At 37.2% G+C, this 22,999-nt stretch overlaps 1 protein-coding gene across 1 annotated transcript in view; it reads left to right on the top strand.

The window, feature by feature from the left end:
- kif26aa (kinesin family member 26Aa) overlaps positions 1-22,999 on the top strand; it is a 77,403-nt gene that overhangs the window by 25,092 nt on the left and 29,312 nt on the right. The window contains 2 exon segments of the mRNA XM_084432393.1: positions 4,933-5,397; positions 13,908-14,059. Of these exon segments, the coding sequence (XP_084288519.1) occupies positions 4,933-5,397; positions 13,908-14,059 (617 nt within the window).

Raw genomic sequence — 22,999 nt, forward strand, 5'->3', positions numbered from 1 at the left:
GTTGGTGGATGGTTAAGGTGGGGGAAATAATCTGTACAGCATTATATCGTGAAAATTTGGACATATTTTGGCTTGGGGTTGCGAGTTTTGTGCAAGTAAGGTTAGTAAAGGTAAGTAAGGCTTTTCTTTGTAGAACTGCTTAAAACAATATGTAACAAATGCATTGAATTGAATGTGCATACGCAACTATTTTTTATTAAATTGCCTCTATTGTGCTTTATCGAATATTACCTTTCATGCAGTGTGGAATATAGCTGTTTGTGAATGTAAAGTTTTAAAGATCAAAGCAAATACAAATATTGTCTCCTAAAATAAAAAATCGTATCTGAACTGCTGAAACGAGTCGTCAGCAATTCCAGTCTCAATTCCTGTTACACACCTATGCAACAATGTAACTAACTTGCATATTGTCTTTGGCTGCCTATGGTTTTCATTGGCTGCCTGTGAACAGCATCTACTTTGACCCGCCCTCAAACACTGTAGTCATAACTCAGGCCTAGAAGAGTTTGGTTCTTGTTGTCAACATGTCGAGAAGATGCTGTTGTTTTAGTTTTTTTATAACAATTTTTATTATACAAAAAAAAAAAAAAAAAAAAGAGAGCGTACATTAAATCATTAAAGAGACAAGCATAAAAGAGAAAACATTGTCTGCACTTTTATCTTTTACACATTCCTTTCCAACATATAACTAAATGAGGAAAGAAAAACGAAAAAGAGCCACAGCAACAACAGAGTAACCACCACCCCAAACCCCTCCCTCCACCCACCCACCCAAGAGGATTAGAAAATATCGGAAGTCTCTACAAGCCATTATACTTGAAATATGAAAATATGCATACACATATATACATAAAAACATATACGTACACATATGCTCGTTTACGAGGAGAGAGAAGAAAAAAAAGAAGAAGAAAAAAAAAGAAAAAAAAAAACCTTGCACACCCATGATATATTTAGTCAGAATCTAGTGAGGATACAGAGTCGTAAAGATTTAAAATAGGGTTCCATGTTTTATAAAATGTATCAGTTGAGCCCCGAATCGAATATTTAAATTTTTCAAGTGAAAGGAGTGACATCAGATCCTTTAACCAAGAGGTAGTTGGACACTTCCAATGCAACAAGATGCACCTTCTAGCTATAAGAGAAGCAAAAGCAATAACCTCTGCTTTCTGTCTCGTGATGGATGATGAGTGAGACACACCAAAAATAGCGACTAGAGGACATGGAGATAGAGAAACGTGCAGAGCCCTAGACAAAAAAAGCCCAATATGAGCCCAGTTTTGGGCAGCTAAAGAATGTATGGGTGTGATCGGCGGGAGAAAAGGAGCATCTGATACAGGAGTCCTCTGTTTCTGGAAAGATGAGTTTAGCTTTGGTAAGATGAATTCGATGAAAGACTTTTAGCTGAATGAGACTTAGTCGAGCTAATAATTGAAACGATTGGCTATGAGCTACGTGCAGGCGCATTTGATAGACATTCGTAGCGCCCAATAAACAGCTCTGGGCATTCGTAAACCACGCCTCAAATACGAGAAAATGAACATGTGGTTCCCAGACCACGTCTCAATGAGACGAGGTCTGACGGTAGCCAGGCTAGGTGAATGTAGCAAAAGAATTATGAGTAAAAAGATCTGAAAAACAGGCCATCCCCTTATCCTTCCATCTTTTAAAAGTGTGATCAATAGCAGGTGGTAAAAACAAGTGATTGTTGCAAATAGGACCGAAAATGTTGACAGAGCTAGACCTCCATCACGTTTATATCATTGCAGGATAGTTTTATTCACTTTAGGAATTTTACCAGCCCAAATAAATGAAGAGATGATTTTATCTAGACATTTAAAAAAAGATTTAGGTAGAAAAAGAGGGAGAGACTGGAAGAGAAATAAAAGTCGCGGCAAAACATTAATTTTAATGGTCTCCACTCTCCCTACAAGAGAAAGGGGTAGGCTGTCCCATCGTTTTAAGTCTAGTTTAATTTGATCAACCAAATTCGTAAAGTTATTCTTAAGGAGAGAACTGAAAGAGTGTGAAATGTTTACACCTAAATATCGAAACCCTGAAGGAGAAAAATTAAAAGGTAGGGTGCTTTTAGAAAATTTCTTAGCCACGTCATTTATGGGGAAACATTCACTTTTGGTGAAGTTTAATTTGTAACCTGAAAAAGAGCCAAGGGTGTCGAGTAAGTGCATAATCTCGTTGGCGCAGCCAACTGGATCCTGTACATACAACAAGTCGTCAGCATAGAGAGAAACGCGATGTTCTGTGCCTCCCCTGTGGATCCCGTGTATAGACGAAGATGCTTTTAAAGCGATAGAAAGTGGCTCAATAGCTAAAGCAAAGAGCAGAGGAGACAGAGGGCAACCCTGCCGTGTCCCACGGGAGAGGGAAAAGAATGATGAACTATCAGCATTAGTTTTAACACTTGCAGAGGGAGCCGAATATAGGAGGCGAATCCATGAGATAATATTGTGCCCAAAGCCAAACTTTTCTAATACAGTAAATAAATAATTCCATTCCACACGGTCAAATGCTTTTTCAGCATCAAGAGAAATGATCATTTCAGGGGTCTTAGACAGAGAAGGACTAAAAAGTATTATTTAGCACTCGCCGGATATTAGATGACATCTGACGTCCCCTAATAAACCCGGTCTGATCCTCAGAAATAATATCAGGAAGACAGGCATCGATGCGCTTTGCCAGCACCTTTGCTAGAATTTTAATGTCAGCATTCAATAAACTAATAGGTCTATAGCTACTACATAAAGTTGGGTCTTTATTTTTTTTTAATAAAAGAGAGATAGATGCTTGATTTAATGAGGCTGGGAGAAAACCCTGCTCGAATGACTCCTTATACATATCCAACAATAAGGGGGCTAACTGCGCTGAGAATTTCTTATAAAGGTCTAAGGGGAAGCCATCAGGCCCTGGAGCCTTGTTACACTGCATGAGTCCAATGCAGGTGGTAATTTCATCTAGCCTGAGAGGTACATCTAATGTCTCCTCTGTTAATGTGGGTATATTTAAATTATGTAGAAAAGACTCCATTAAGGAAGCATCAGAAGGAGGTTGAGAAGTATAAAGACTGGAGTAAAAGGAGGAAAAGACAGAGTTAATTTTTTGAGGGTCAGTAACGAGGAGAAGATGGGTACAAATCTTTAATGTTGTTGTCATCACAAAGTGTGCCAGCTCAACCTCACCCTTTTGTCCCGTCTATCAGAATGCAGTGGCCAGTGCGAGCACATGTGGGGTGGGGCACAGAGGGCGCGGGCTCATAGTAAGGCATTGACTCGTGAATAACCACTTGCGTGTTTTCCTTGGAGGACACCAGAAGCCACAGACACAATAAAGGATGCAGACGGCAGCCTGGCTTTAAATCTCTATACAAAGGAAGGTCCTCTCCAATAGCACCGTGGTGTGACTTGCATTTAACAAGTGCAGCTTGTGTCTGTTGAGTGGGTGGATGGACTAACACACGCCATGTTTGTGCTTCCATCCGTGTCATCTGGTCATTTTGCATTCTGCAGCTGTCATTTTGCATTTTTACAATTCACAGTGTTTAAATGTACACACATGAAGGCTGTTGCCTGAACTGCTCCAAAACCCTTTAATGACTAGACTCTTCATGTTTCTAATAGAGATGCAGAGCATGCTTTTTTTTTTTGCATGCTTTTATTTTATTTTTATTTTTTATTTTATTTTATATTAGATGTATTTCAGGGAATTTTCTTTTACTGCAATTTATTATTGTTTATTTCAATTTTTATTATTATTATTATTTTATACTTTTTGCCTTATTTTAACACCTTTAAGTCAGATTTGAACTATTCTATTCTATTCTATTCTATTCTATTCTATTCTATTCTATTCTATTCTATTCTATTCTATTCTATTCTATTCTATTCTATTCAGTATTCTGTTCTCTCAGTCATCATATAATCAGTTTTCTGGACTAGGCTTAGTCCAGACTTCCTTGTAAAGAAGTTAGCCAATTCTATTAAACGAATAAATGTAAAGTCATATGCCCATAGGCAGCTCTAACAGGTTGGAGCGGTTGCCTGCATACCGACTGAAGCAGATTGCAGGCATCTGGCATGCCAATGTCGAATGGTTCCCCCCCTTAGTGAATGAACCTGCTGTAGAAGTCCTCCAGTCCCAGACAAAAGCACTTAATCATGGTATAGTGTCTTGCTGAGGTCGGGGCTTTGTCCCCTGACCTCCATTTCACTCCCGCAAAATATAAACTTAGAGTGTTGTCAGCATAAACTTATTATTACAATCCTTAAATCAAGCTACACACAATATTGCATGGAGAAAGCTTTGATTTTATGGTTTTTAAAAGGAGCAGCTGTTATAAGCGACATTTATTTAATAAAGTTCACCAAAAGTTTACCGTAATTTATATATCCTCATCTAAATATTTTTATAGGGGCCACTAAAAGTATTTAGGGAACTTTTAACCAACTAATGCTGGTTCATAGTTTAGGTTTTCATTTTATTTTTGATTTTGACTATTTAGCTTTATTTTAATTTCAGTTTTAGTTAACAATAATATCACAAGAGAGCTGTTTATATTTATTGTCACTGTTGTTGTTCTAGATCTCTAGTTATGATATCAGTATTGTATATGTGTAAAAGAAAAGCACTCAAAAAACATTTCATTTACATAGTTTAGGATGTTAAATGCTTGTTATTGTAGTATATGTCAACTTTGTTGCTGCCACTGGTTCTTACTTGAAAGCTTTTACAGCATCATACTGTGTTGCATATGATTGACAAGCCAATCAACTATAAATTAAGCCCAGCTTTGTGAATAGAGAATATTAATGCACAAGCTAAGAAAATATAATCAGTCTTTTAATTTAACCAGAAGGATGCATGAACAAAACCGAGATTTATTCAGCAGCTGTGCTGTAATTACTTGTCATTTTGCAGGACCCGAGCTTTGCAGCATTCCTCCTTGACAAGCTCCAGACTCTGGAATGGCCTCCTCGGGGCTGCGGATCCCAGAGCAGCTGTGAAGTGTGTGGAACCCCCCTTCACCACCTGAGGCGCCTGGCACTGCACTCTGCCCTGGGGCTGGCGTTCGAGGACATGCCTGACCTGCAGCCCGGACCCCTTTCTGGCCTGCTGCCACCACGTGTTTCATCCCACAGTGCCATCTCACCCCATGCCTCCTGGGAATGGCCAACACATAGCAGTCAAAACCTCACCGGACATCCTTGTGGTTCCATATCCAGGGAGAAACCACAGGGTATGGGTTGGAGTCAAGAAGGAGCAGCGAAAGTGGGTGGCAAACGAACCTGTTTAGCCACTGTCACACCACTTCCTCTACATGCACAACACTACCTGGAGGGAGTGTGGCGTGTGACAAGCGCATCAGAACATCTTCGTTCATTGGTAAGAGTAGGTATTGCATGACTAGTTCATGACTAATTATTATTCATTAAGCTGTACAAACTGATTATTCTACTTTTGTGGCTAAAAACTAAGTGCTGGTTGGAAAGCAAGTATTTTCACCTTTTCATGATCAGGGGTCTCATTTATAAAACTGTGCGTAGGATCCTTACTAAAAGTGTACGTGTGCCCGAAAGCCAAAAATAAATATTCAGACTTATAAAACTGTGTGTACGCCAGAACCTGCGCAAAATTCCATTTATAAATCCCAGAAGATTGTGCGCACACGCGTCTCCACTCCGAAATAACCATACATGAAGCTTACAACGCCTAGTTTTACTATGCATCTCATCTGCATATCATCTCCATATGCATATTCATCCACGTGATACCATGTTTAACGGCACAAGACATTAGGAAAATATGAGATACGGATGTGCCGTCACATTAAATTGCTAAAAATAATTTAGAAGCCTATATCCTTGCCTTGTTTCTGAATAAGTAAATCAAATAGTATAAAATACATTTCAGAGAAAGTTTTTCTCAGTCTTTTCCACTGGCCAAATAGTATTTTTAATTGATTTATATTTTTAATGGAAACAGATATAGGCCTTATAGGCTATTATCATGGTAAGCAATCCTCGCTGTAGTTAAAACATAGCATGCCACAGGAAAAGTGTTCAAAAGCATTGCATCCACAGCAAATATTTATATTTATAATAGAATATATATATATATATATTTAACTTCTCAGTAATGATTTCATGTAATTTAAGTGCTTAACTCCATTAATGAGAATGGCATATTTTATCTAAATGTGTATATCAGATGTAAAACATAGTTTAAATCATTCTTTTATTTATTTAAACTGTTATTGTGAACATGCACTGATTAAGACTCATGAAGATTTACTGGTTTCCTTCATCTGCCGTTAGATATGCTACAGCATTCAGCTTCACTAAACTGCCCAACGCGCTCGCTAGCGCAAACATTTAAGAAGGGATGGATGTTTCAGGTGATAGGCTAGAGTGAAATTATATGTATTATCTTGCTGTATATGTGTAATTTTCTTAAAAAATGATGTCTAAAAGTGATCAAAAAGCCATTTAACTCCATCGGTGACGCCAAACTGCTCCGTCTCCAAAACGTTTGTACGCATGGGTCAGAGTTTTGCTGTATTTGGCTTCTTAAAATTCTTATTTTGACTTTTTTTACCCTTCATACTTCGTAGGTTGGTAAGATTTTTAAATGTTGAAGAAGTCAAGGCTATTTTGATCAAAAATACAGTAAAAACAGCAATATTGTGAAATTAACATAATGTAATGCAAGTTAATCCTGTGAAAAAAAAACAAAACAAAAACAGCAGTCTTTGTTTTCAGTCACATGATCCTTTAGAAATGATTCTAATATGCTGATTTGGTGCTCAAAAACACTTTTTACTATTATTTATATTGAAAACAGTTGTGCTGCTTAACTGATTGCTGCTTTAAATTGATAAAAAAAAATCAGGATTTAGAAACATTTCAGGAATGTTATTTAATAAAAAAAATGTGTTACTTCCCAAAATTTATTAAAATGTTCGATATCATGATCTGAGCAAAATTAACTGAATAATCTGAAACTCCTGCAAGAAGTTTACTGAGAACGTCTCTGGTGGTCCTTGTGTCCATTTCTGCACCAATGCCACATGGAGACTGTTTCTGCTGAGGTCCTTTGGGGCCACAGAACACATCATGGTTGCATTGCAGATATACAGATCTTTGTGATTATGGCCTAGTGATTTGGTTTATGGTTTTACCTTGAGCAGAGTTATGTATTAGCTTATATAAAGGAGTCCCTCATCGCAGGGTTTATGTGACTATATGCAATTATGGAGCTCATGTCCAGTTCAGGGCCGAGGATCAGGCTGTTAAGACAAGACTCAAGTACCCTTCTCAAAGAGAATAAGATATCACCTTTTTGATGGCAGTCTTAATTAGATGGTAGTGTTCTGACTTAAGGTGACTTAATCAAACCGAATGGTAAAATGGTAAACATTATATTATTGATGTTTTTCAGCATACGAGTTGGTTCAAGGTTATCATGGACATCTTAATTGATTTTGCATGCAGTAAAAATGTGTGTGGCACATCAGAAAGTCAAAAAGGACAAAATTTCTTCCACAACCACAAATCTAAATAGTATATACTCATTAAAGCTCCAAATTAAACTTTTAATATTTCACCCTTGATATGTTTGTGTGCTGAGTGACTTAGCGTTAGCTAGACATTATTATCAGGCAGATTAGCCGCTGCTTGTCTCCTATTGGCCTTCTTGGTTCTACTTGACCTTCCCGTCAGGAGATTGAGCATTAAGTCATCTTGATATGGAATGCAATTTGATGGGCATTTGGATGGCTCGCTGTGACCCCATTGTCACAGATGAGCCATTTGTCATGGCTGATGCTTAGAGAGATGAATAAGATTAAAAAAACTTAAGCTCTGTGAATGTGAGTTACCCCTAGTTTTATGCACGTTCTGAAGGACGCAAACATGTATGAGAGTTATGGTAAAAGGACACAGATGAGCTTGTGAGTTTATATCCTTCTCTTGTCAATGATAGTTTGGAATGTCAAGGTTTCCATGGAAATGCAGCATTCAAGTCATAAAGTCTTGATTGGACAGAGTGACCTTGCCTGCAGTCAATTTCACAATATTAGTTCTAAAGCAGGTTTGTTACTTGTGGTCATTGTTACAGTTGTAGTGTTTTATTTTATTTTATTTTATTTTATTTTATTTTATTTTATTTTATTTTATTTTATTTTATTTTATTTTATTTTATTTTATTTAATTTAATTTAATTTAATTTAATTTAATTTAATTTTATTTTATTTTATTTTATTTTATTTTATTTTATTTTATTTTATTTTATTTTATTTTATTTTATTTTATTTTATTTTATTTTATTTTATTTTATTTTATTTTATTTTATTTATTTTATTTTATTTGTAGTGTGAAATAGTGTGTTGTCTGTAGTCACTGTTGTGGTGGTTAGTGTTTTCCTGAGCTTTATGCATTTATGCATCATAAAGCTTTATAAGTTATGGATGCATGCAAGTTTATCAAGCTTAGCGATGTTCCAACCCCCTGAAGTCCTTCATGTTTTTTATATCCAGTCATGATTACAATGACTGGAACCTCAGGTTGAAAAATCTTGGATATAAAATATTGTTTCAAAAATATAAAACAAATAAATTCTGTTCAAATATTGTTAGTGAGCTGTGAGTATAACATGCAGTTCTTGACGGAAGGTCATGTTTGTCGGAATGAATTCCAATGGCAACAAGTGTGCATTCGGTAGTCACAGAGTAACACCTCTGCATAATACAGAATATTGCTGTAAGAAAAGCTGACTGGCCCTGTGTCAAAGGAACACAATGGATGCTGTCTTCCCCCTCATCTCACAGGGTATAAAAAGCAATTAGACCTTGAAAGTCACAGCACATCCAAACCACACAGAAGCACAAGGCTGTTAGCACCCTGGAGAACATTTCCACCCTTGTAGACAAAGACATTGTGCCATGAATTTCAATAGAGCACTTTCTTTGACAAAGTGTTTTGTCCTTTTTTTATTCCTAAAGGTGTATTTCTGCTGGTTTGTTTTGTATATTTTCAGCACTGTAAAGACCATAGCCTATAATACACCTTTAGCAAACCGCAAAGCTGCGTCAAGAAAATGGGATGGAAAGGATGGGATGGTCTTTTATCCATACATCCCACTTAGTATAATATCAGCTTGGAGGGAGCCAGAGGCATACAGCCCATGTGTTTCTGTAGTGTAGGACGGGCCTCATTGCTTGTCCTCAGGCCTAAGTGCCACCCGCAGCCCACTAATGGGCCTTCTCTGGCAGCAGGGCTCTTTTAAGGCCTTGAGGAGCCCCAGACACGCTTTATTTGAATGTGTGGAGGGAGCCAAAAGTGCAAATTGTCAACAGATGGGACTGCAGTCTCACCTGGTGTGAAAAAATGCCACCTGACGTCCATCTGGTTGTCTGCTAGACTGCACATGCTGCCCTGTTTTAACTTGGCAGTGGTCTCATCCTGTGAAGGACGTTAAGGGCCTCCTCTGCAGCTTTTAAAAACAGCAGACCAAATTTAACAATTTCATTTCCTTTCCTGTCCTGTCCTGCAGTGGAGAAACACTCATTACTTGCATTGACTTTTAATAATAATGTGATCTGGTTATGTTTGATTTGGTAGCAGGGTTTAAGGGTTTGTAAATTGTTTTCGTGGCTAGCAGATTGCTGTCGTCTGACAGCATTTAATATAGACTGATAATTAATAGCGTTTCAGAGGGGCTGCTCTCTCCTGTCACCACTTGTGCTAGTGAATGCTCTATAAATGTCAAAGTTAAAGTCCAATGTGACCTCTTTGCTGTCACTGAGCTCCATCTGCTGCTGGGTTTTATTGGAACACAGCTGTGCATCTAACACACACTTGTGAGCCTGTGTGTGTGTGAGAGAGAGAGTGAGAGAGAGAGAGAGAGAGAGCAATGTTGCACAATAAAGTAAAAATATCTGTATTGAAATGTTGACTACAGGGAAAGGTGGTTATTTAATTTACCTTGATTTGACATAAACTAAAATGGATGGTTATGGCTGTTATACAAAACTCAGATTTGATGAATGAGCCTCCTTTTTTCTCGCTGGCTGAAGTATCCAAACAAGTATTCAAGCACTGTTAAAGTTATTCTAAAGGCGAGCACTGTAAATAATGCTGAAATAACCACAAAATTGAATTATTAATTATAATAATTGCAACACAAGTAATCATCTAAACGCACCTCTTCTATTACGATATATTCTGAAGTCGAACCGACATGCAAAGAAAGTCAGTTTAATTTAGAGGAGTTAAAACAGTTTCAAATGACTAGCCTATTTGTTTTATTTTTAAATGTGAAAATTTTATTTAAATTATTTTTAAATAATATTTAAATTATACTAAATAGTATTTTTTCATACTAAAAATATTTTAGTTTTAAATAAAAAACATTTAAAAATGACTATTTGTCATATTAATGCTCTAATATGCTGGTGCTCAAGAAGCATTTCTTGTTATTATCAATGTTGAAACAAGGGCTGCTTAATATTTTTGTGGAAACTTAGAACGTTTAAAATCCCTGACTGGGAACTCATGGTATAATTTCATTCGGACTGAAAGAAATGATTGAACAAACATTTTATGGTCCTATGCCTTACACATATGATATATATTTATAAAAATACGTTTAGACGAATATAGTGATTGCTATCAGGATATGAGGAGACTTTCAACCAGCATAACAAAAAAATATTTCTGTAGAGAATCACCTGTTGCACCTTTAAGTAAACAAATTTGACTCAAAAAAGTATGCATGCAACCGTGTTGCCCTCATTTTTTTATTCTTAATTTGTACAAACACCAATCTTAATTTTTTTTTTTTTTTTTTTTTTTTTTACAGTATAGTTTAAATGAATATAGCCTGTCCATTCTGATCTCTAAGCGTCCCTCTTTCGGCATCCTTCTGGGCTCTAATTGTGGCCCCTGACATGAGACTAATTACGGCTGGAGTGAAGGGAGGTAGATTAGCACACCGCCATGGTGGGTGTTTGAGATGAGTCTCTCTGGAGCTGAAGATCCTGCACGTGTGTGCTAGAGATTTTTCTGTGCTCGTTATCTCAACATCAAGCTGTCAGCAGATCACAGCTACTCCAGTTTTCCCAGATTCTGTTGTACCTACTCATGCCTTCTCATTTCCTCAATTTTTTCCACTTCTATCCATGAGTACATGTGTATATGCTTGTGCTGTCATGTTCTACTTTTTGTCTTTTCTTTTAGTTGGAAAATTCTAATTAAAACTACATCACGTATGTATATATGGGGCTGCCAGATCTGTATTAGTTCCAGGGGCATCATGCACCTATTTGTTTTTTATTTTTTAAATAAAAAAATAGGTGGAGTACTTGGTCCCCTAGGCGAAATAACACATGACCAAAGAAATTATTTGGAAACTCATTGGTTCATCGTGAATGTTTAAGATTTGTTAGACTAGTGCTGCAGTTTTTTATTTAGCATGCCTGGGAACTCAAATTCTGTACAGTAAAAAAAATAATAATAATTGTTAACTGTAAATTCTTACCATATATGGTGAAAGGACGTGGTTTAAAGTGACATTACTGTATGTGTAATTTTACTGTAAAATACTGCCAAATTAGTTTTTTCAATTAAAAAGGAATTAACACATGGTGAAAAACAGTAAAATGACATTCCCAGAAGTGCCTGCATGATGCATCGCCTATGATTATATTTTATATAGATAATTTTGTTCTTGTCATAAGTTGTAAAATATGCAGGCACCAATTTGCCATTCCTTAAAACCTGAAACATTGTTATAGTATTTTTACTGTGTATTTCTTGTGCCCACAGTTGCCATATATATATATATATATATATATATATATATATATATATATATATATATATATATATATATATATAAATTTTTTTTCATAAATGTAACAGAATATGTTTTACTGTGTATGTGTCATGGTTCTTTTATGTTTGGACTTTTAGTTTATTTATCTTCAGTCACTTGTCTCCTTTGTTCTAGTTTCCCGCCACCCTTTAGCCACTATGGTTACTGATTATGATTAGTCATTTAGTTAATCTGTGTCCTCATTAGTTCACCTGGTCAGTCTTGGTATTTAAGTTCTTGGGGTTTCAGTGTTTGGTTGTTTGGCCTCATCTATGTCACGTCAATGCTACTCTGAGTTTGCCTGTCTACACTGTTTGGATGCCATAAAAGACCGTTTTGAATCTTCATCTTCCTCCTTGCACACAGTTGTGACAGTATGGAAAAGAGCAGCTTTGACATTTTCATAGTAATTATGTTTGTGTTTAAAATCATACAAGTTCAAGCAACTTGAGTGTGTGTAGATAATGATAGCTTTTTGCAAAGATACCAATATTTATTGCAGTTATCTTAAAACGACTGGGCTTAGAAGTATAAGGGGGATTGAATGATGCTTACTGTGTGTTTGGCCCCTGTACCTTTAGAGGAATTTGGAAGATTAATTTGTCTGTATGTGAAAGCTCACTAGCTAGTCTTACATAACAGATAGCAGGTGCATTTGATCTGGAGCTACTTATTAAACTTCTCAAGAATAGTTCCTGGAATGCCTTGCTTCAAATATCTAGTGTTTTTCTTCGGCATTTGAACTTTGCTGGTTTCCCTCAGCCAATAGCCTAACACCACTGCATTTATATATATTAAAAAAAACCATAAAGCAAGGTGTTATAGCTGTTATAAAGAGAAAATGGTTTTGTTACATTTATTAGTATGAGTGAGAAATAGTTCATGGGCTGCTTGGCTGCTTTTTTATTACTTCTGCACGAGTAGTCCTTGTATTTTTGACACCAGTATTTGAAAAGTTTCCCACAGGATTTCATTATTTTACAGCAGGCTGTGCTTGTGATATTATGGAATGTGTTTGTAATCCTGTTAGCCAAAGACTGAGTATAGAGAAAAAGCACACTCTTCAGCAACCTACTCTCCTCCAGACACAATTATGCCATGACTGCAGTGTTTATCTGGTGTAAACTAGAGCAGTGACAATCAACAGGAAAATAAATGATTATAAGTAAATATATATTTTTTTTATAATTGGAAAAAATATTTCGAAACAAATTTTCCATGATGGCACGTATTACACTAGAATTGTGGCTGATTTTGCTTCATTTTGGAACAAACCAAACTATTCAGGATGGATGTAAAACATCTACAAAGTTCTGAATAGAGTAATGAAGTTACTTGTTCAAATAGTCTAAAAAGTACTCCATAACTCCACCCATCTTATGTTTTTCCCACATAGATTCGCACAAGGTTTCCCACAGAAACCTTACTTGATGGTTTGTTTGCATCGATCATCATTGTTGTCATACTTCTCATCCTTATCTCATATTTAGTCATAGTTCACCCAAAAATGAATATTCTGTAGTTATTTACTTGTGTTTTTATTCTGTGGAACATAAAATAAGACATTTTGGAAAAATGTGGAGTTGTTTTTTGTGAACACGTTTTTGCATACAGGTTTGGGACGACATGAGGGTGAGAAAATTATAATTTTTATTATAATTTTTTTAAAGTCACCATGAAATCAAAATGGACAATTTTTTTTTTTTTTAATGGAATATTGCAGTATTTATTATAAATGATTTATCTGTGCGCATAATTTTTTTTTATTCATATGCCCTCGTAGTCTTTAATCAAAATAACTTCTCCTTCCTCCTGCGCCGTCATCTCTTCTCTGAGGATGTGTTACTGGCGTGACGGCAGGGTAACCTGTCACTCACAAACGATCCAATCAATTTGATCCAATCGTTCTTACATCACAATAAAGAAGAAAAGACTAATCTCAACTTCCTTTCCATGATGACTTTAAAGCAACATTTACTACACTGTTTTGTCATTCTAATATTATTCCTCCTCCCCAACAGAGTCCTACCATAGAGAAGGACAGTGTAGCCTCCAGGTCCAGTCAGGCCAGTGCTGTACCCTTGGTTTCTCCAGGACATATACCGACCCACCATGACCAGCCGGCCATCCCACCAGCACCTCAAACCAGCTCAGCAGCCTCATTCTTCCTCAGGTAAGCTTAAAAGCCTGTACGCAGTGCACAGCCATCAATTCAGCTAATCGTGCTCGGTGGATCCCAGTTAAAATGACTTAGTCCCATCAGGCCCTCGCTCGCAAGCACCCAGAATCCTCCATTGCCTCTGGCAGTCACGTCACAGCAATGCTTTCTCAGCACCCGTGGAGACTGCCGTGATGTTGAGGGCAGTCCAGCCTAATGTGTTGAAATGTCATCGATCAATGCTCAGGCTTAACAGTCAGAGAGAGTGCAAAATCCAAATGGCAGAGGTCTCAAAGCTGGATTGTCCATGTATCCGCAGGGATAATAGTTAATCACAATGTAGCAGACAAATTGTTTGCCAAAATTGTTCTTGAGGATTGATGGTTTGGTGTAACATTTAGAGGACATTTTGTTAGTTTTAGAGAAATGTGTGCATTGAACTCTTTCTGGAAAGAGGTCCAAATATTCTTTTTCTGATTTAGTACAATTTAAAATTACAATTTAGAAACATTTTGGAAAGATTTTCATTTCAATTTCAGTTTGAGTTTAATTATTGAATGAATTATTTTTAATACATTTTTTTTTTGAATTCTTTAAATGATACAAAAAGCATCTTGTACTTCAATGGAAGCAAGAACATCTGACCGTATGTACAAATAACTTCTCATAGTCAAGTTTGGTTATTGGATTAGTCCCATATAAATAGTGCAGAATCTTTCATTTTTGTTCTTCATAACTTTTTGTGTGTTTGTGTCAAAATTCTAAAACTTTCTGTTTATTAGTAGCCTGGCTAACGTCAGACCTCTTTCTCATTGAGACGTGGTCTGGGAACCATATGTTCATTTTCTCGTATTTGAGGCGTGGTTTACGAATGCCCAGAGCCGTTTATTGGGCGCTACGAATGTCTATCAAATGCGCCTGTACGTAGCTCATAGCCAATCGTTTCAATTATACCAGATGACATATTTAGAGCGGCAGAAATTCGACGAGGAAGAAGACGAAATAAACTTGCGTTCTAAACTTAGAACACTATCTAAGGCTGCATCGAAAGGTAACTTCGCGTCTGATGCCATGTTGGATCCATAGATATAAACAAACTGCTTCGGTGTGTCGCATTGACGTCGTCATCGTCTTGCTGCTCCCTCCCCGTTCTGTGATTGGTTCCCTTTTTGAGGGGAAAATCTGGTCCATGATGTCCAGGCTGCGATAAAATCGTGCTGCGTGCAAGGCAGCATGGGTAAACCCAGGCTAGTTTATTAGCAGGTTTAAATAAAATTTTAAATCCCAGATTTCCAATTTGCTCTCAGTCCCCACTAAATATACATCAATGTATTGACAAAAAACAGAGGCAGGTTCTTAGGTGCACAGGGGAGCATGAATAAGGATACAGATATACAGAATTCTGTCTCTCTATTTGTCATCATTATTTTGGTCAACAAAAAAGACAAAGGAACAAGCGACAGTGGTTCACCTGATAAACAGAAACAGGAATTTGTGTTCATGGCCAAATGTCTGGGAATAGAATGAGATGCTTAGAGGTGTGAGACACTAATAGCTATGTGACACTGCATACAATTAGCCTATTGACAGCAGAGCGCCTCATCTCTAGCTCACCACCTTCAGGACCACCTTCTGTAAATGACTGACAGACATCACCCCAGGGGGTTTGCCTTGGCCTATTAAGTTAGTCATGCCATTGATTTTAGACACTGATCACTGTATGACCTGTGCTTCTGTGCACATCATTAGGTATTACTGATAATCTTTTCCATTTGAGTTGACCCGAATCTAGTGAATTAGTATGCACCGTCAGCAAAAGCACGTCTGTCTTTTTGATGCCCAGTGCTGATAAATAAGGTGGGTCATAAGGGAAGCTTTTGGCAGTGATTTGTGAGTACACTCAGTCAGTCCAAAATCCTGTGAAAGAAAGAATGTGTCATTATGTAAATGAGGAACAACTGACAAATAGACATTTTGAATATTGCTTAGACTGCCTGTGGCAAAATATGCATATTCATGGCAAAATGTTTTTCATGCTTTCCTCAATTATACAAGTCAGAGCAGCTCAAATGTCAGGCGTAGAAGTCGTGTCCTCTCCCTGGCCTTGACTTCCACCTGGAACTCACACCTTGCACAGCGTCTTTTAAAGCAAGTTGCCATGGTTGCACAGTTGTGAAAAGGCGAAATAATTACGAGAAAGGAGGTAGAGAGGTGATCAGAAACATATAATTTAGGAACCCCTGTTGCTTTTTTTTTTATTGAAGGCATGTTTTGGTAAAACTGAATCAGAATATTTATATATTTCCTTTTTCTAATAATTAGCTTACCAATTGTTTGTAGGCCTACAACAGAATGGGATCATAGATGATATGAAAATATATATATATAGAAAACTGTAAATGTGGCAGTTGTGTCATCGATGTTAAGGAGATGAAGTTAAAAATGACATAGATATGGAAATGACTGCTTGGGGAAAAAAATATTCTCAGTTGTTATTTTGGGGAGGAATAATGTGACGGGATCAGCACAGATCAACCAGTAAGTTTGCATGACTATACTCCTTAAAATGGGTCATTCTCAAAATATGGTGACAAATATTTCTCTAACCCATCCATCCATCCATCCATCCATCCATCCATCCATCCATCCATCCATCCATCCATCCATCCATCCATCCATCCATCCATCCATCCATCCATCCATCCATCCATCCATCCATCGTCTATTGGGCCTGTGCGAATCAAGGTTTTCAATGCAGCAAGAGAGCCCACTGGAGAGGCATACTGCAGCTTCAGTGACCTTTAACCCCAGTTGTTTCCCTTACAGATACAGATCAAGGAGGGTTGTTGTGACAGAATCCCTTCCTCTCGTCTGTTTAAAAGTGTCAGTCTAGTAAACATGCCAGAGGGGGTGTAAGAACAGACACTCTCACTCACATTTGCCTTGGAGGTTTCAGGTTTAAGGTTGTTTTTTTTATTAATTTTCTGATATAGCGCAGCATAACCTTAAGTGAAGAGGTAAACACTCAGCTTTTGTGATGGAGGGATTTTTACACTGAACTCTTGCGATCAGGATTACGACTGGACAAAGCAGATCAGTGATATGTTTTATAGCAAACATATATGTGTCATTTATTGTGTGTGATATACTTCACATCATGCATGATCCTGAATTGTGCAGAGGTTTGCAAAAAGCAAGTACCAGGAACAAGTGGGTTTTTACGACTGAAGGCCAGCTGTAATCTCGCCTTTAAAGATTTACAGATAAAAGCAGAGTGGCTTCTCCATGCCGTAGATGGGGACCGTCTCTCCCCGGCTTTGATGTTGCTTTGTGACTGAGGGGCTCTCTCGTGTGCTTTTCCATGGGCTTTCATCGGCACGCTGAGTGTGTATTATCTGCTGGAGTCATGCTTCGCATTATTGTCCTGCTGACTGCTGTGCTGAAATGCATAATCGTCAGGGAACAACAGAGACGACACCTGTTTGCATTGAATGAAAGTGCTCGTAATGAATGCAGGGGTTGGGAATGCATCATGTTGACGTGGCTGAACATGCTTTTCTGCTTTTAACAAGTTCTGTAACCTGCTTTTAACAAAAGCTTTTATGTACAGTATGACAATAACCTGTGTGATACTATATGCACTAATGTGTCAGCCTATCGTGGCTAGGAAAAGTTATAGCCAGCAAAACGTCCTAAAAGCAAAAGCTTATACGTGACCCTGGACCACAAAACCAGTCACATGGGTCATTTTTATTTTATTTGACTAGCTTCTTCCAAGTGACAGATGAATTAGCAGTAAAATAATGTAACATTGTGGCCTTTGAAATTAATAGAAAAAGGTATGGGTGAAGAGTTAATCTCCCTCATTTTGAAGGTTGATAAGCCTATTTTATTTACTACCCTAATGATGCTTAATTATGTGGTTAGTTGTATTTTATTATTAGCATTTAGCATTAGTTTTTCAGTGCTGTCCACCACTATCAGAACAGAAACTCTGCTCGGACTGTTTGCATCACTATGTATTATGCAATTACTTTTATGAATTCATCTAGACACCTCATTCTTGTCTCTCATCATGAGACCATTACTGATGGGGACGTTTTGTATAGAGTATCAGTGTGCAGGTCATGTGGTGGCTTTTGTTCCTCAGGTTGAGTGTGTTTTGTTGTTGTTTGGCATACAGCCATGTCCCCGGTCTGGCTGACTGTGTTGATTATTCTGTGCCAAAGTTTCAGCCCATGACCCAGTTTGTTTGCAGAGAGATGGAGCTGAATAGGTAATTGTAATAGTCTGATGAGAAAGACCTTGCATTCTCTCTCTCTCTCTTCCCCCATCACTCTATTTTTGTTTCTCATTCGCTCAATTCTCTCTACAATCACTCGCTGTCATCCTTGTTCCTCCAGCCGTGTTTTGTCTTGCTCCCTCACTCCTTCCTCATCCCTCGTTCCAGCACAGTAAGTAGCTCATGACACGGAGTCTGTTTAAAATGCTATTTACAGAGAGAATATTCTCTGGTGATTTGAGCACTAAAGCTGGATGTCAGCGCTGTACTCACACATATGTGTGTGAGTGTATTTGTATGTATAGGCATGTAGTAATTAAACATCAGTCTGCGAGTGTGTGGAACAGTGACACTCAGGAAACAGCCGAGAGAGAGAGAGAGAGAGAGAGAGAGAGAGAGAGAGAGAGAGAGAGAGAGAGAGAGAGAGAGAGAGAGAGATGAAGCAACAGTGGAAACATCTCAACACAGACTGAAAGTGAGAGAAATGCAGTGAACCTTCCTGTACTTCACCAAGTAGAGTTTCGTTTTATTTAAAGGTACACTCCCTTTAACTTTTCCTCATAAAAACATTTTGACACAGAAATCACCAGTACTTTTGAAAAATGTTTAAAATTATGGAACTCTCATAGGAGATAGAGAATCCAATCATATCAATAACTTAATAAAAGATGTTTTGTTTTGATGGAGCGGGACACCATATAGGGTCATTCCATGTCAAATCAATCACATTGCAGAAATTTCACCCCTCAAATTTTTGATTTTGTTAATATTTTTTTCTGAAGAAAGACAAACATAAATAGTGATGAAAGCCAAAATATTAAACGTAATGGATTTATATCTATTGTGTAATTCACTATTTTGTCGAGGGGGTCAAAATGACAATTTTCACCTAAAATATGGAGCCAAATTTCAGAGGGGTAAAAATAATTTTAGAAAGATGGCAGCATCATTATTTAATTTTGTACAGAGATTGGTAGGTCTATTAGTTTTTTTTTTTTTTTTTGCATGCCCGTAACTCAAAAAATATTAAAGAAATCTTAATATGATTTTATATTTTGGTTTTTAATAAACATTTCTGTTGGTGTCCTCATTTTAAAGGCCCTATATGTTTTTTTTTATTATTTTTTTTATAATAATAAATAAAAGAAAATTGCCGGGAACCTCTGGTTGAGTTGACACGGAATGACCCTGTATGGGGGCGGCCATTTTGAAATAACATGGTGAATCAAGTCTTATTTTGTTTATTTGGATGGAAAACAGTCAGTTTCACAGTCTGTGTATAAAGGAAAACACATTCTGAAGAAATATAATTAGATCTTAAATAACTATATTAAGAAGTACTTATATTTTTGTTGCCTAAAAATAGCAGTGCTCAATATGTGTCAGTTTAGTCTGAAGACACAATTTGTTGTTAAAGGTATGGTTCACAAAAAAAGAGAGATAATTCTGACAAATCTACTCACCCCAATGTTCCAAACCTGTATGTCTTTCTTTCTTCTGTGGAATATAAAAGTTGTTAATATAAAATGTTTTTGATCACAAAATGTAATTCAATGGGGTCCAAAATGTAATTTCCTTTCTGTCCCTTTAAATCCCTTTAAAATAAACAACAGTCTGACCTTATTTAGGGCTCTCTGTTTTATTTTTCAAATCTCAAAATTATTTTTAAATGAGCCTATTTTTGTCTTGCTCTCTGTAATTCTTTACCTGTATCCCCACTTTTTATGTCCTCTAATGATTTTGAGGCATCCCCTTAATCCTGCCTCTCTCATTTCACACCCCATGCCATCATAGATGAATGCTAATAAGATCACTAGAGATTACCTGCTTTTCATTTTTAACCACCTCTTCTTTTGCATTTTAACCTCCTTTCAAGAGGTTTTTTCATGCATACTAGCTACTCATTGTCATTCAAAGGGGTAGAAAAAGAAGGGAGGAAAAACAATAAAGGACACATGGCTGGCAGATATTGACAGTGCCGATCCTCGAGTCTCTGAGCTGGACTATTTGATGTTTTCCAGTCGGGCAGTATTCCTTTGAAAATGAAAGGGGGTTGTGCCTCCACCCCACAGACTGAACTCCCCCTTCTCCATATTATGTCTAAGGGGGAAACGGGGGGGTCCAGGGTTTCGATCAGTAGAGCTGCCTTGTCCTTGAAGCAGCTGAGCCCCGGTAGCTCCTGATGTAGCTCAACCTGTTGTTAGCCACAATATTAAATGTAAATGTTTGATTGGAATCGGTTTCTAGTGGCTTCTACTCTATCTTTGTTGTAGTCATCCTCTGCCAGCAAACAGAATCAGAATATGTTCTGCCAGGCTGAATCAAAAGTATGTGATAATAGTCGCCAACGAACCCAGATGTGCGAGCATTGTGTTAAAGAGCTGCCCCATAATTTGTGGAAGTAATGCCCCCTGGCACTACATGACAAAGGTTCTCGTGTACCTCAGGACAAGGTCGCAGCGCACAATTCATGTTGCAGAAATCGATAATGACAAGAGCTCAAAGCAGCTGCCATACAACATTAAGACAAAGAGCTGAATGAGTGAGAACATGGTGGCTCAGCAGGTAACACAGGTGCCGGGAAGAAGTAAAAGGTGTTGAGTGATGTCGTGGTGTTTTGGGTACACCATTTAGATTTCACAGCAATTATTGTGCCCCAATGCCCTTTAAGCTGATCTTTTTCTAGCCATAGGCATTGAAGCCTCTCAATGGTGTTTCATATATGAATCAGTGGCTTCATGCTGATTCCAACCAAGGGAATATAGTTGAAATGAAAGAGAACCTGCATGCCATGACTGAGGAGGACTTCTGTTTTCATAATTTAAGAGATTGAGTATATTCGATGAGATTTAAAGGAAAGAAACAGCATAGCGGATTAGCCTTGTTCAGTCACAAATGCATTGTGAGAGAATACCAATCACCATGGAGTCTTATGTTAAATTCGAGTGCCACCAACATATTGTACATTGTAGGATACAAAGAGTTAGAGATACCATGTTGGTTTTTCAGTTTTTTTTATTTAATTAAAAAAAATAAAAATAAAAATTTGTAGAATGTCATGTAGAAAGGTCTCATTAACATTGGTTAATATGAACTAATAATGAACAGCATTTATTGATCTCTTTTCAAATTAATTTATCAACATTTACTAATGCATTTAAAACCAAAATCACAAGTTATATCTGCTAACATTTGTGACTGCACTTTGAATTAACTTGAACAAACAATTAAGATTTGTATTTTTATTAATGAACATTTACAAAGATTAATAAATGCTGTACATCAGATATTGTTAGTTAGATCTCCTTTGTTAACTAATGTTGGGACTACCTAATCCTAACTAATCTTGGGATGACCTTTTTTGTCGACTAATAAAAACTTAAAGTTAATATTTTACCTGTAGCATTTAAAATGTTTATTTTATTTTATTGTTATTTTTTATTTATTTAAATAAAATATTTTGTTAATGGCTATAACATAAAATAATTATCTGCCAGAATGTCAGGTCACTTTGTATAAAAAGTATTTAATAAATAATCAGACTGTGATTAAGGGCCCTATCTTGCACCCAGCGCAATTGACTTTGTACACCGACGCATATATCATTCCTATTTAGGCGTGTTCCGGCGCAAACGTTCCCTGGTGCTATTTTGCACTTCCAGAAAACAATTCCGCCACAGACCAGGAAAAAAGTCAGTGGTGCGTTCAGATGCTATTTTAAGGGCGCATGCTTGGCCATAATGTAGCGTGTGCACAACGCGCATACACTTTGCTTCTCTTATCTACACACAGACGCAGCAGGGTGCTTATTTGGGTGGGTTTCTCCCATCCCCATACAATGTCACTTCTCTGTCTTTTTTATTCCTTGTAAAGCACTTTGGTCAACTTTGGTTGTGTCTTAAACGTGCTCTATAAATAAATGATTGATTGATTGATTTTACGGCCCTGATGAGAACGTCGGTCTCCTCGGCTGTGAACCGCTCCTGGCGTGCGCCTGGCAAATTCGCTGTTATAATAGCAATCCGCCATGGAACAAGCGCGCCTGCTCTTAAAGGGAATGTGAGATGATGCTCTGATTGGTTTATTTCACGTTACGCCCAAACCACACCTAGTAATGTGTAATAAAGCTACTTCAGACCAATCCATTTTAGATTTGCGTAAGAGTCATTTATCCCGCAGGTATAATAGCAACATCGCCAGAGATCCGCCCACAAAGTTACTTGCATTTCACGTTTGATACTTGCGTTTCAGATTGTTTAAATAGGGAACTTAAATACAAACACCTGTGATGATTCAATGAATCTCCATGACAACTCATAAGTGGCGGTGAGACCAAAACAAAGGAAAACCGGAACTAATGAATACAACCTAAAAGTCCACGAAAGTGCAACTAAGACAAAGATAACTGATTGTCTGTGACACTATATTTAAATTGTTCTGTTTTAATTTGTAGAGCTCGGGTCATCTTTGCTGGAGGTCTTCAGCAGTATTCTTCAGTTTAACAGCAGCTTTTCAGTCCATGTAGTGACAACTGCCCAAATTCTCAAAGTCATTTGAAACTTCTTTCCAACGTCAACTTGCCTTTTATTGATTCAGTGTGGGAATTTGTATCATGAAACTCAAAAGATTTTTAGCATAGTAATGGATATGACAATGTTAATGTTTTTGGTTTT

This window comes from Rutilus rutilus (assembly GCF_951802725.1).
Source record: "Rutilus rutilus genome assembly, chromosome: 15".
Lineage (NCBI taxonomy): Eukaryota > Metazoa > Chordata > Actinopteri > Cypriniformes > Leuciscidae > Rutilus > Rutilus rutilus.